At 40.2% G+C, this 12,731-nt stretch overlaps 1 protein-coding gene across 2 annotated transcripts in view; it reads left to right on the top strand.

Moving 5' to 3' along the window:
• The window catches only part of CLCN4 (Cl-/H+ antiporter 4), a 256,887-nt gene that overhangs the window by 160,962 nt on the left and 83,194 nt on the right, over positions 1-12,731 (top strand). For both annotated transcript variants that reach the window (XM_085622190.1, XM_085622191.1), the window contains exon 5: positions 3,327-3,514. In XM_085622190.1, the coding sequence (XP_085478316.1) occupies positions 3,327-3,514 (188 nt within the window). The remainder of the gene's footprint in view (positions 1-3,326; positions 3,515-12,731) is intronic.

Raw genomic sequence — 12,731 nt, 5'->3', positions numbered from 1 at the left:
GTCCAAGCTACAGCCCGAACGGCTGAACAGAATTACTTGAAATTTGGAAGAGAGGTAGTCCTCAGGTCAGGGATGTGCCTTTTGCAGGTCTGGTGTAAATCTGTTCAGTATTTCCTGAGAAAATAGCATTTAAATCAATATATATATCTATAAGCGCGCACCGTGCGCGCACGGTAAAACTTACCGTACGCGCACGCTGCCGTGCGCGAGCGCGATTCTGATTGGTTGTTAGATCTTAGTAAACATTCGAATCGGTCGAAACCAGAAGGACCCCCAAGGGCCAAAATGTCCTCTAATTTTTTTGCGAAAAATCGTGGAGTACGCGTAGCGTGTGCGTACGGTAGAAACGGAAAAATTCCGCGAACTGCGTAACGTGGGCGCGCGGTGCGCGAAGGGCACCGCGCGCCCACAGCGCGCGTACGGTGTGCGATATGTAATATCTGACGTCATCAGCAGAGGATTGCGGTCGCGTGAGTTATAGTTGCCTGCACTAACTATAACGGGGGAATTTCAATGGTTTTTCACAAGTGAAATGTCCAGCTAACTATAACATGTGTGAAACCTATGGTTTTTTAAGTGAATATATATATCAGAGGGCGGAGCCTTTTTGATGACCAATAAAGGCGGCAGGAACATTTATCGGACTAAGATGGAAGCCACCTGTGAACTTGGGCGCTGAGGAAGGCAGCATTATGCCGAAATGCATTCGCCATGTCATCTGTGTTTAATAAACGCTTCCATGACGTTTCCTGCTGGGGTCTCTGCTCTTTCGTCAAGGATGAGATTCGTTTGTATTTAGACTGTGTCGGCCAGAGACACACTTCAGAGACCCCCACTTCGCTAAGGGCCGGACCTCACTGGCGCTGCTTCGGCTGTTCTGTTTCTTTCACGGTTGTGAAACGGTTCATGCCCGACTCAAGGACCGTGAGCTACAAGACAGTTGCGAGGTGATCCTACCTCACATTGGGCGGCGTGTATTTTACATAGCTGCCCCTGTTGATGAAGTTCCCGTGATTTGGGTCTGAAGTGGTGCGGGGACCCAAGGAAGCGCTTTATTGACACTACAAGCAGGACATCCTGGCTGTCATTTACATCGGAACCCTGCATCCCGCCCGATCACTTGGTTCAACATTCTCCCCACCCATCACCTACCTGAAGCGGAGCACTGCATTCCGGTTGTTGGAGTTCTCGACCACCTTGAGAACTACATACAGGGGGAGTTTCATTTCAGAGGGCGGAGCCTTTTTGATGACCAATAAAGGCGGCAGGAACATTTACCGGACTAAGATGGAAGCCACCTGTGAACTTGGGCGCTGAGGAAAGCAGCATTATGCCGAAATGCATTCGCCATGTCATCTGTGTTTAATAAACGCTTCCATGACGTTTCCTGCTGGGGTCTCTGCTCTTTCGTCAAGGATGAGATTCGTTTGTATTTAGACTGTGTCGGCCAGAGACACACTTCAGAGACCCCCACTTCGCTAAGGGCCGGACCTCACTGGCGCTGCTTCGGCTGTTCTGTTTCTTTCACGGTTGTGAAACGGTTCATGCCCGACTCAAGGACCTTGATCTACAAGACAGTTGCAAGGTGATCCTACCTCACATTGGGCGGCGTGTATTTTACATAGCTGCCCCTGTTGATGAAGTTCCCTTGATTTGGGTCTGAAGTGGTGCGGGGACCCAAGGAAGCGCTTTATTGACACTACAAGCAGGACATCCTGGCTGTCATTTACATCGGAACCCTGCATCCCGCCCGATCACTTGGTTCAACATTCTCCCCACCCATCACCTACCTGAAGCGGAGCACTGCATTCTGGTTGTTGGAGTTCTCGACCACCTTGAGAACTACATACAGGGGGAGTTTCATTTCAGAGGGCGGAGCCTTTTTGAAGACCAATAAAGGCGGCAGGAACATTTACCGGACTAAGATGGAAGCCACCTGTGAACTTGGGCGCTGAGGAAGGCAGCATTATGCCGAAATGCATTCGCCATGTCATCTGTGTTTAATAAACGCTTCCATGACGTTTCCTGCTGGGGTCTCTGCTCTTTCGTCAAGGATGAGATTCGTTTGTGTATATATATATATATATATATATATATATATATATATATATATACACACACACACCTATAACAGTGGCGGTCATCACTGTGTAGTTGTAGCTAGGACCTAGTTACCATAGGAAGAGTGTGTTTTTTCTTGCTAATAACTTTAGCAACATTTGACGATTTTCACGAAACGTTTCATAAAGTTTATCTACCACTGCTCCTTCCTGGAAAGTTTCGGGGTGTTCCATCAAGTAGGGGTTGAGAAAAAAGGGGTGCCTTAAACACTATTTAGCCATAAAATTTCAATAAGAAATTTTAGACAGCATTACAGCGACAATGGCTTAACGAATTACACTAAATTTGACAGAAAGCTAGATCTTTACACTGAAAATGTGCCTTTGTGATTTGATTTGATTTTTTTTAAAGTGTTTTTCAAGCAATTAAGGTTTAAATGCATAGTTAAATGGCCTTCTTATTGGGTGAGGGTTTTTTTTCAGAACGAGCTTAACTCTGATTAACTTATCACAACATGAAAAGAAATATTGCAGCAGCCATTGCAGAACTTAGGGACTTGCCCCCTTGTCCTGAAAAAGTTTATTGAAAAAGTATATTTGGGGACAGTGTAGGATACTCTTGACCACCTAGCCTAGCTCTTGTGGGACCCAGAGGGCCCCAGATTCCTGAGGGACTGGGAAAATGAATTACAAAACAAAAGTGGGGTGGGTGTCAGTGGTGGGGGTTGCCTGCCCATTGTGATTACAGGGCCTGGCACACCCCCATAGCTAACTCCTAGATGCTGTTCCATATCTCAGTTCTTAGAATGTTTCGAGATTTGCTTCCCAATAGATGCTCATAATTTGGTTTCCACTCAGCCGGGGTTACAGCATCTGTAATTACTATTCCGGATAGTTGCATTACGATGATAATAATAGAGACTCTGCTTGACACCCCCATGACCACTCTGAAGCTTTTGAAACTGTTTATCACCTGTTCCTCTTTAAATCTTACATGCCACATGAGTCAAATGTCCGCAAGTGAACTGGATTAGCTCTATCTTTATAGTATGTCATATTTTATTTTATTTATTTTTTGGCTCTTTGTACAGCAGTTATTTCAGAATTTGAATTTTGTCTTCAGTAAATAAGTCACATATACAAGAGAGTTGATGTTTGAGAAGCTTAAGGTAAATTCCCTGCTTTATGTTTTCTTCTCTTCTCACTCTGTGTTATGTAAAATACTGCTCAAGTGGCTGTTTAAATATTTTTATCACAATTTGGCAGGTGCCTTGGCCGGGGTGATAGACCTTGCTGTTGATTGGATGACAGACCTGAAGGAAGGATTCTGCCTGTCTGCGTTTTGGTATAGTCACGAACAGTGCTGTTGGAGATCGAATGAAACCACCTTTGAGAATAGAGGCAAATGTCCAGGGTGGCAGAAATGGTCAGAGCTTATGGTGGGCCGAACTGAGGTATGAATGTGCATTAGTTTATGCATCCGGTCAAAGGTTGAGAAAGATTCTATACATTTGTACCCTCTGTAAATAATTTGTGCTTGCTCAATAAAAAGTATTGCCTCCACTCCATGTATGTATAAGTCATGCATTTCAGTGTTATAAACCTTTCTTATATAGTTTGATCAGATTATCCAGAGTTACCCTTAGAGATAGGGTAAATAGGGGAATGTCAAAGGAATGGACTAGCCAAACAAAAAGTAAAAATTATGATTCAACTTAAATATAGGAAGACTCTAAATCACTCATTGTGAAAAGCTGCTTAATTGATGTTAGATGGCAAAATGTAGAGATGGGTCCTGTAAGAGCAATGGATGCATGTAGAAAGCTGAGTAATTGTTAGATGACTGAATATTTTCTGGCTGTTATAGGGAGTCTGTGTAGGAGACTTTTTTATTGCCAATTTGCATTTTCTTTTATTTAATATGTTATTTTTGTTAAATTATACTTAGAGGTATATGAATTAGACAACAATAAATAATCTTAGAATAGCAAAATTCGAATATATACTAGGGACAAATCAGTGCAGTGCTGTGGTGAACTTAATGTCACATTTAATAATATGGCTAATTAAACTTTTAGGGCTATGCTATTGAAAGCTTAAACTAGGTAACTCACCAGAGATACAAGATTCATATACATAAGCTAAAGCTGTAATGTTGAAGTTATGGGTTGTTGATGGATAGGAAGACTTCAAAATTGCTGACACCTTTCCTGTTCACAGCTCACTGCAGTTAGTTTCTGGCCATGTACTACTTTGATGCAGCTACTTCCCTTTCAGAGATTCAGAACATCTTAATACATGAAAAGAAAAGTCTCGGGGTCCAGGAGTATATTTTCTAGCTAACGTTTTACATCTGACTACCTCTTAACTGCTGGGACAATATGAGAGCTCCTCTATACAATATCTAGGTGCCAAACCTGTTTCTCTCCCCTACATCATATATGGAACCATGTTAGGAAAATATCACTAGCTCATTTCCCTAACCATAAAGCATTTCCTACATCTAATGGCCATGAACTGTAAAAAGTCTGTCTGTCAGTTCATCAGACTTGACCAACCAGGTTTGTTCTATGGATTTCTTTTCCTTTCAATCAGCTTGTTTTATGACATGCTAAGTTTAGTTGCAAGAATGACAGACCACTAGATTGTGATGTGATTAACACAAAAAAACTTTATATTGTGATGTAGATTCCTGTTACATGTTCTTAGATGTTATGGCATTGGTGGCAATTTCATCTCTCTAGCTAACTGGGTAAAAATTGTGTAACAATCCACAATCACAGAACATCCATATTCATCTATATTCGTGAATGGTCAGATTGACCCATAATTCCCACTGAAAAGAGCTACCATAATAGTCTGCTTTATTTATTGCTTCATTAATTATACTGTCCTTAAAACCTTTTCTGAAAGAATGCACCCAGTCTAAAATTAAGTGCATACCCACAATAAGATGTGAGATAATGTTTCAGCCTCTATAGAGGATGTCCTATTTAGGTCTCGAATACAAGCTGTCTGTTGGCAAAACCTGTTGTCTCTAACATATTACACATACTTAGAGTGGGCTTTGGGTCATCCCCTTGATCATGATTGGATGGTTTTGTTATCTATCTAACGTCCCTTCTTCTGGTCTAATGCCTTTCCTCAATGTTCTTGTGTTTGTCCTACCCAGGAGCATTTCAGTCTCTCAGTGCTCTTATTGGATGATGCTGATGTTAGACCTTTTTCTGCAGTAGCTGGAGGGACTATTTTCTCACCGTATTCCCCCATCCTCCATTTCTGTCTCTGCTTTCTCCCCCCACCTCTTGCCCACAGTTGCCGTTGTTTTTTTTGTTAAGTTTTTCTTAAAATATTTTTGGACCATTTCAAGATGGCCACCCATGATTGTGCATGTGAGTGATAATGTCAGCATTCGTCGCGCTAAATCGTTGTGGGGTGCCCAACCCTTGTGCCAGTACAACAAATAATGAGTGCTAAACTGCTTCTAACTCTTGCGTATGGTAGCAAACTACTGCGAGGTACTGAGGCTTAGGTCCTTCACATTCTCATAGCTAATGTATATGAAACAATATTTTGGTTGCCAAAACAAGCATCGCAAGCACAAGTTTAATTTGGCCTTCCTAAACAAGCAAGACAGGGGACATGCCGCAGCAGAATCGCTCGACAGTCTGCTTTTGTCTGAAATCAATAATTCCAATGTGAATGCTTCTTACTGATGATACTTGGAGGAATCATTAAATAACTTACATATTAGAGCTTTGGTCCGCATCGGCCCATCTGAGAGAATTTAAAATGTCCTTGAATTAGGACATTCAAAAGTTGTCAGCGCTTGAGGACTAAAGTGAAATGGCAAGGCGTTCAAATGCCTGCCTTATAATAAATAATTGTACCCAGCTTAAAACACAACGTACCCTGCAACATGCTATTCCAAAATCACAAAAAATAAATTCATGGTTTATTGTTTTGGAGGCCTGCCAACATTGGGTTTCATTCCACAGTGGTTACAAACTTCTGAATGCACCACATGCAGATAATGTAAAGAAGCAAAAGAATCTATTGCATCGTCTGCATCTGCCCATTATTTTAGATGAACAAAGAACTTTGTTGTGTTAGGCTTATAACCAAATGGCTGTGTGGACTTGTAGACAAGTGGTTATTGAAGCGCTGAATCCGAAAACGTTGTCTTGAATGTTTGATTTGTTACATTTATTTAAAAAACAGATGGGGCTACTGATATCTTGAACTTGAAAGATGTCAGCTGTGCTTACATATTATCTGACATGTTTTTATTTTTCATATTTTCTATGTCTTACCTAATAATATAGTAATTCACGAGTATACATCTGTATAGCCATAGATGGAATGATTTTAAGTATTTATCATGTCTGATAAATTTGAGTTGATTTGATATTGCACATGCATGCACGTTGGGCACCTACCTACAAATGGGTTTCTTTTATTTCAGCAAATCCCATTCAAAGATGGCTGCTGATGATGTAATTATAGCCTCGGTATCCATCTTTGAATGGTGTTTATTACCCAAAATGCCACAGTGTGCCGCCACACTGACTGTCTTTTAATGCATTGGTCAGGTTTTACAGTCCATTACAAGATTGCCTCTGCAGAAGCTTGTGAATTAGCGGTGACTATGCCAAAAAACAATTTGCAAACTCAGAAGGTTTCAATGCTGAGACATATTGGCTCTGGAGCCCACACTTCTATCTATCTTGGGTTACATTCTTGGTATTTTCCCACTTTTTATTGTGATCTATTTGGATGGGTGTTTATAACCATATTCTGTTAAAGTGATTATGTATTAAGTTGTTAACGATAACAAAAGGGAAGTAGAGAGTAGTATCTTAAAGGACGTCCTACAGACTTTGTTTCTCTCTACTTGTCTGTTTTTCCCTTTTCTGCACTTGCCTCTGTTTGGAGAGCAAATTTTAAATCAGAAAGCTGTAAGTAGGAAAGAAATTGCTGAAATGTGTTGTATTTATTTTAATATACAGAACTGGTAATTAATGGCTAGTAGAATGCCTTTACGAAAGTTACAAGGTGGCTTTTGTGAGCAAAATGTGTGCATGAGTCAAAATAATCTAGAGCAAGTGTTTTAGTAATAAATAATGCTAAAATGGGCGCACCTATTTACGATTTTGCTGAATACGATTGCATTAATGCCAATGGTTACCTACATGCTTCTATGGCATGAATTTCATGGAAGTGTTCAGTCATGTATATTGTTAAGCTTTGTATGACGTGATCATCACTATAAATAATGTTGTGTTGGGTCTAAGACTCTAATCCTTGCAACTTTACGGCAAGCATATTTGGTGAATCTGCAAAATCCTCGCAATCTCAATATCCTTGTAGTTTGCGCCTGGAAAGGCTATCTAATCTGAGGGCTATAGGTAAAACAAGTGGGGTGAATATATACTAGGTAAAATGTGATGCTCCAAGTGCAGGTGATAGTGAGGGTTTAGAGTCAATGTATGTGCGGTGCTAATGGGGGGAATCACTCTGCCCCCTCACAATTAAGATCAAAGAGATACTACAAATACAATCCGTATCCTAAGCACAAGCAAAATAACACACAATTCATGTAAGTAGTACAAGCACAAAGATTTCCTTGTACTTTGTCTTTATTTTCATAACTTCATATGCCCAGCCAACACCTATTTCCTCGTAAGGGGAGTTCTCCACGACTTCTTCAGGGCAAAATAATTTAATAAAACAACTCTGTCGTATAGTACAGCTATAACACCAAAGTTAGAAAACCCATATTTTGGTGAAACAAATTTCCAAATGTGAAATCAGATAAAATACGATGTGCAATAGGTAAACCATGCAAAAAACATTGTTCCTTCTCTCAGTAACATATTATCTGTAGGACTCCCCTCACTAACAGTCCTCTGGATATATATGCCTGCTAGTCTTATCCAATTTGAGTAATTGATCTTAGTATCAGGGAGCGTGGTGCCATTCTGAAAATAATTTAAATGCTGTCACTCTATCCTCTACTGATACGTGTGCGAAACTCCGATCAAGTTTGTGTCACACCGTGCCCTTTTAAATGTCAAACACATACCTATTAGTTTGAAATATCTATTCTCAAATTCAGCCTGAAGTTGAAAAATTCACGTCAGAGTTTTGCGGTTTACCAGTCATTCACAAGCTTGTACAATATTGTGAAAAAGGGCCCATTATGTAGGTGCTTCCCATACCTTCAAGCCGGTTCTAATTCTGGCCCGGCCTTTGAATATGTATCCTCTGCAATGTACGATATCTAAGTATCAATGAAATCCTGTCAAAATATAATCAGTTACTCGGATCCTGTAGGATTAGCCTTCCCCACTTCCCCCCCACCCCCAACAACTACCCTTTTTTAAAAATGTTATTTTGGATAATTTCTCACCAGTTTCTGATGTTGCTCTTTCAGTAAATCCTGTTAGTTCAAAGGTAAATTCTTTCAATTCGTCTATTCTCAGTGCAGTGTGCCCATATTATATTTCACCTAAAATAAATGAGAAGTGTTGTAATCTCCTACAGACCACCAGTTAGAGTCCCAAACGTACCTGTAAGTAAGTACGCTGATAGTCTGGCATCTCTCAGCCATGCGTCTGTGTTCCCTTCCCGGAAGTATTAACTATAACGTGTCCTTATTCCCTGATCGGTGCAGGTTCTACACTATTTTAGAAGGGTCCGTGTGCCTATTTTATATGCACAACAATTGTGGCTAAAATATGGCAAGAATTTTAGTTCGTCCTCGCTCCCTAACTAGAACCTACTTATTATCAGAAGGCACCACACCTAATCTGCAAATCTTATAATTTGCATATAGTTATAAATATTAAATATTACCACCAATAAAGGAATACAAAATGTATCAATTTAGACATCAATGAACCTTTACAATAAATGTCAATGTTGTTAATATTTTCAACAATATCCAGTTGCACATCATATTGTTTCTACTCCTCTTTATGCAGTTCAATCAATTGGATGTGCCTATAGTGTAGCGTACCCATCAAAATACTCCATTTCTATGGGGCCAAAATATCGCCTCTACTTCCATGTTGCGTCCTAGTCCCCTATAAAATATTGTAGTTCCTGGTCTGTGTTTAGGCCCATTTCCACAGCCTTAAGGCGCATTATCCATAATCCTTCTTTTCGTCACAGATTTAGTTCCCTATTGCCCCCTCAGGGGTCCTGGACCATGTGATCTATGCCATAAAAATGTAATTGTTTGTGCTGCCCCTGTGCTTTAAATTCCATTGCATGAATTGCCATGGGGTATCTTACATCCTGTTCTTTGAGAGCTCGCAAATGCTTGCTGATTCTTTCTTTGAGTGCCCTAATAGTGCTGCCCACATAAATGCATTTGAATTTGCATTCAATAAAGTAAATGACATATTTGGGGTTACAATTGATGTTGTGTCGTATGACGATGTACTGCCATCTAGTCCTTTAAAGTCTTTCTTTTTATCACCTGCCCATCTACACATACCACAGTGTCCACACTTGTGGAACCCCAGTGTATGCTGTACCAACCAATGTCCTGTAGTCTTGTCATTAAGAAAACTAGAACTCTGAGGGTTATATTTGGTGCCTAAGTTGTGAGGTTGTAAAATCTGTGTAACATTTATTTTTCCTGTCCAGCCAGGCAGAATAGCAAATTGACAGCAAGTAGAAGGAAGAAGTGCAGTTAGATGCTTTTTTACATTCTGATAAAATTTAGAAGACCGTTTCACATTGACATTTTTTTAATCAGCTCTAAAAGCTATTAGTACATTTTAAAGATAGTGCTGTTAAGTGCGCCATTTGGCTATATTTTTTACTGAGTTCATTTTTGACGAGTACTCCTTTGTGAGTCACTGGGAGTGGTAGGGCTTGAATGGCCTCCTACCAAAGATTGCCATATTTCATGAATGTGTCTTTATAACTGCCTGCAAATACCTCATTCTATGGGAATCTGGCTCACACATGCAGTCGACATACACATAGGATGCCAGTGCAAAGTTCTGGGCATTCACATAAAAGCAGAACTTTATACAAGAGGTGTCGTGTTGGCCACACTCTCAGTGACACAAATAAAAAAAGTCAAGCCACGCTGTTCATCTCAAAACACAGTTAACTTCAAGCACCACCTTATGTGCTGTACCCAAGACAAGGAATGTAATGCTCTGTCTATTATGAGGGCAAACATGATACAGCTCTCAAGGTCACAGTGCAGGTCCAGGTCCTCCCATAATCAGGGACAGGCCTAACACTACCTCTATGTGCTCACCTTAGGTCAGCATGAAGCTAGTTTCAAAGTAAAAGTCAGGACACCAGGTACACATGCAACTGGGCACTCATGGCAGGGGAATGCACCCATATATCATGCAGAGGACATTCCCGTCCCAACAATGTGATGTCCAAGTTGTTTTTATTATTTGTTTATAGGTGTTTTCCCCTGAGCCGCTCTCAGTCATGCCTTTAAATCCCTCTCTTTTCATCACCCGTGCCCCGCCCCTCCATCCATTTATTTTTCCCCAACACAGAGCTGCTGTGCTTTTGGCTTCAGATGCCAATGCTGACATTCCTAATTATGGCACAGAGCTTTGCTGCATAAGACCCATTTGTGTTTACACTTTCGATATATAAAAAATTAAAAATGATTGTCAGTATCCTGTGACACTGTGAGATATTTACACACGCGCTTGTCACCAGTGTAAACCTTACTACTTGCAGAACGGGCCTGTGTTCCACAATCTAGTTTTTTTCTTTAAATAAAAGGTGCTCTTGTGCTGTCGTGCTAACTATTTTAAATGGTATCACCAAACCCTGGAATGCATAACTATTTATTATTAATTATTATCCACCAGGTTTCTATTTTTGGTCATCCTGGGCATCTCATTGTGCATACAGCTTTCTAAGCATCCACTAAAGGGTACTGTTCCATGTTTTTTGTAACTAATGATGAAAGCTTTGCTGATTTTATTGGTCGCCATTGACCCTTTTCACCAAGGTTGTTTAGTCATTGTACTTTTCATGTAATCCATTTCCTCATGAACACATAACCTCAGAAACCTACGACTTTTAGCCAGATTCCCTGAAAACTGTGCTGTAAAATATACTGATTTTTTTCATTGCTCCCTTGCTGTTTAGGCAAGGAATTTGGCTTCATCATTGTGTAGGTTCACTGACAACCGCTGGAGTTTACTGCCCAGGTATAAATCAACAAGAAGTTGCAGAGCATCATAATCCACCAATACCGTGCCTTTCGTCTAACGGATTTACACTCAGTTTAGTAGTTATTGCTTTTTAGAGTACGCTACAGATGAAGCAATAGCATAGCCAGACTTACAACCAAGAGGTTAAAAAAAGGTCAGAAGACATGCTTGCTTGCATGCGCCAAGGATCTGGAATGACAGCCAAAGTCTCTCTTTTTCTCTCCTCCATTGAAGAAAGTGGCTTATTATGCATCTCATTATGCTATGGCCCTGAACATCCTGGTTATTCATGCCTCGTGGTGGTACACAAAGAGCCGATATGATGAGCCTCCTTTTTACTCACCTTTCTGAATAATGCTAAATTGTGCCCACCTGCCATCCGCCCTCTTCAATGAACAGTGCAATTTTGCTCTTCAATCCATATCTAGCTATAGAAGTACATATCATGTACATATAAATACTGACTTTAATTAATTCAACAGACATCCTCTCCATAGTACCCCTGAGGCAGCCTCTTATGGAATTTTATTGTGGCTCCTTGCTAGACGTGGAGATGGACTTTTGGATGGCTTTTGGCATTTTTTAATTTAGCTGCAGATGAAATGGTAACCCGTGTATTCTCTTGTTACGCAGTGGTGTTACTGAAATTAATTGCAGTGGTAGCCCAGATCAATTTCAAATAAAACGCACAATTTTTGCTATACTAAAAGCATATATTGTTCAAATTGTATACATCATTGGGTATACCTCCAGGTTCATTTATTAAATCTGTTTCAATGTAAGCTATATATTAGTGATAATTTCGATTGACTCTAAAGTAAGTTGTTTTTGGTTTGAATACATTTTTATTGACATTTAAGTTTATCAATACAACTACAAATAAGAGATTAACACAAGCTTGCCTAAAAGGAACTCCTCCCGTTACTCAAGATTTCACAGATAAACTGGCAAATCATTACACGGATAAATCAGACATGTTGGACTCGTACTTAAGACAGAGACAAAGAACCAGCACTAACCCTTTTACAAAACAACAATCCAAGAATACTCTTAAATCAGCCTCTCAGTTCCTTCCAACACATTTCGCACAATGAATTTATGGACCTGATCAAAGCAAGTAGGCCTGCTCGCAGCCCTTCTGACCCATGTCCACCGCAAATTTTCAAGACAACTCTTCTAACAACCTCTGCTGCCAATCCAGTAAGAAAAATCATCAATGATTTCTTAACTACCGGAATATTTCCAGAAGAACTCAAAAAGTCATACATATGTCCTTTACTGAAGAAAACAAACTTGGACTCGCAGAACCCTGACAACTACATGCCCATTACAAATGGACCTTTCCTGTGCAAACTGATAAAAAGAGCAGCGTTCATCCAGATGTCACAATTCATTGAAGACAATGCCATACTTTCAGACTTCCAAATGAGATTCCGTCCGGGAAGAGGCACAGAATCTG

Source organism: Triturus cristatus, chromosome 8 (genome assembly GCF_964204655.1).
Source record: "Triturus cristatus chromosome 8, aTriCri1.1, whole genome shotgun sequence".
In the NCBI taxonomy this organism is placed as follows: domain Eukaryota; kingdom Metazoa; phylum Chordata; class Amphibia; order Caudata; family Salamandridae; genus Triturus; species Triturus cristatus.
The sequence above is the reverse complement of the archived record's forward strand: the minus strand, read 5'-3'. Positions and strand labels throughout refer to the sequence as shown.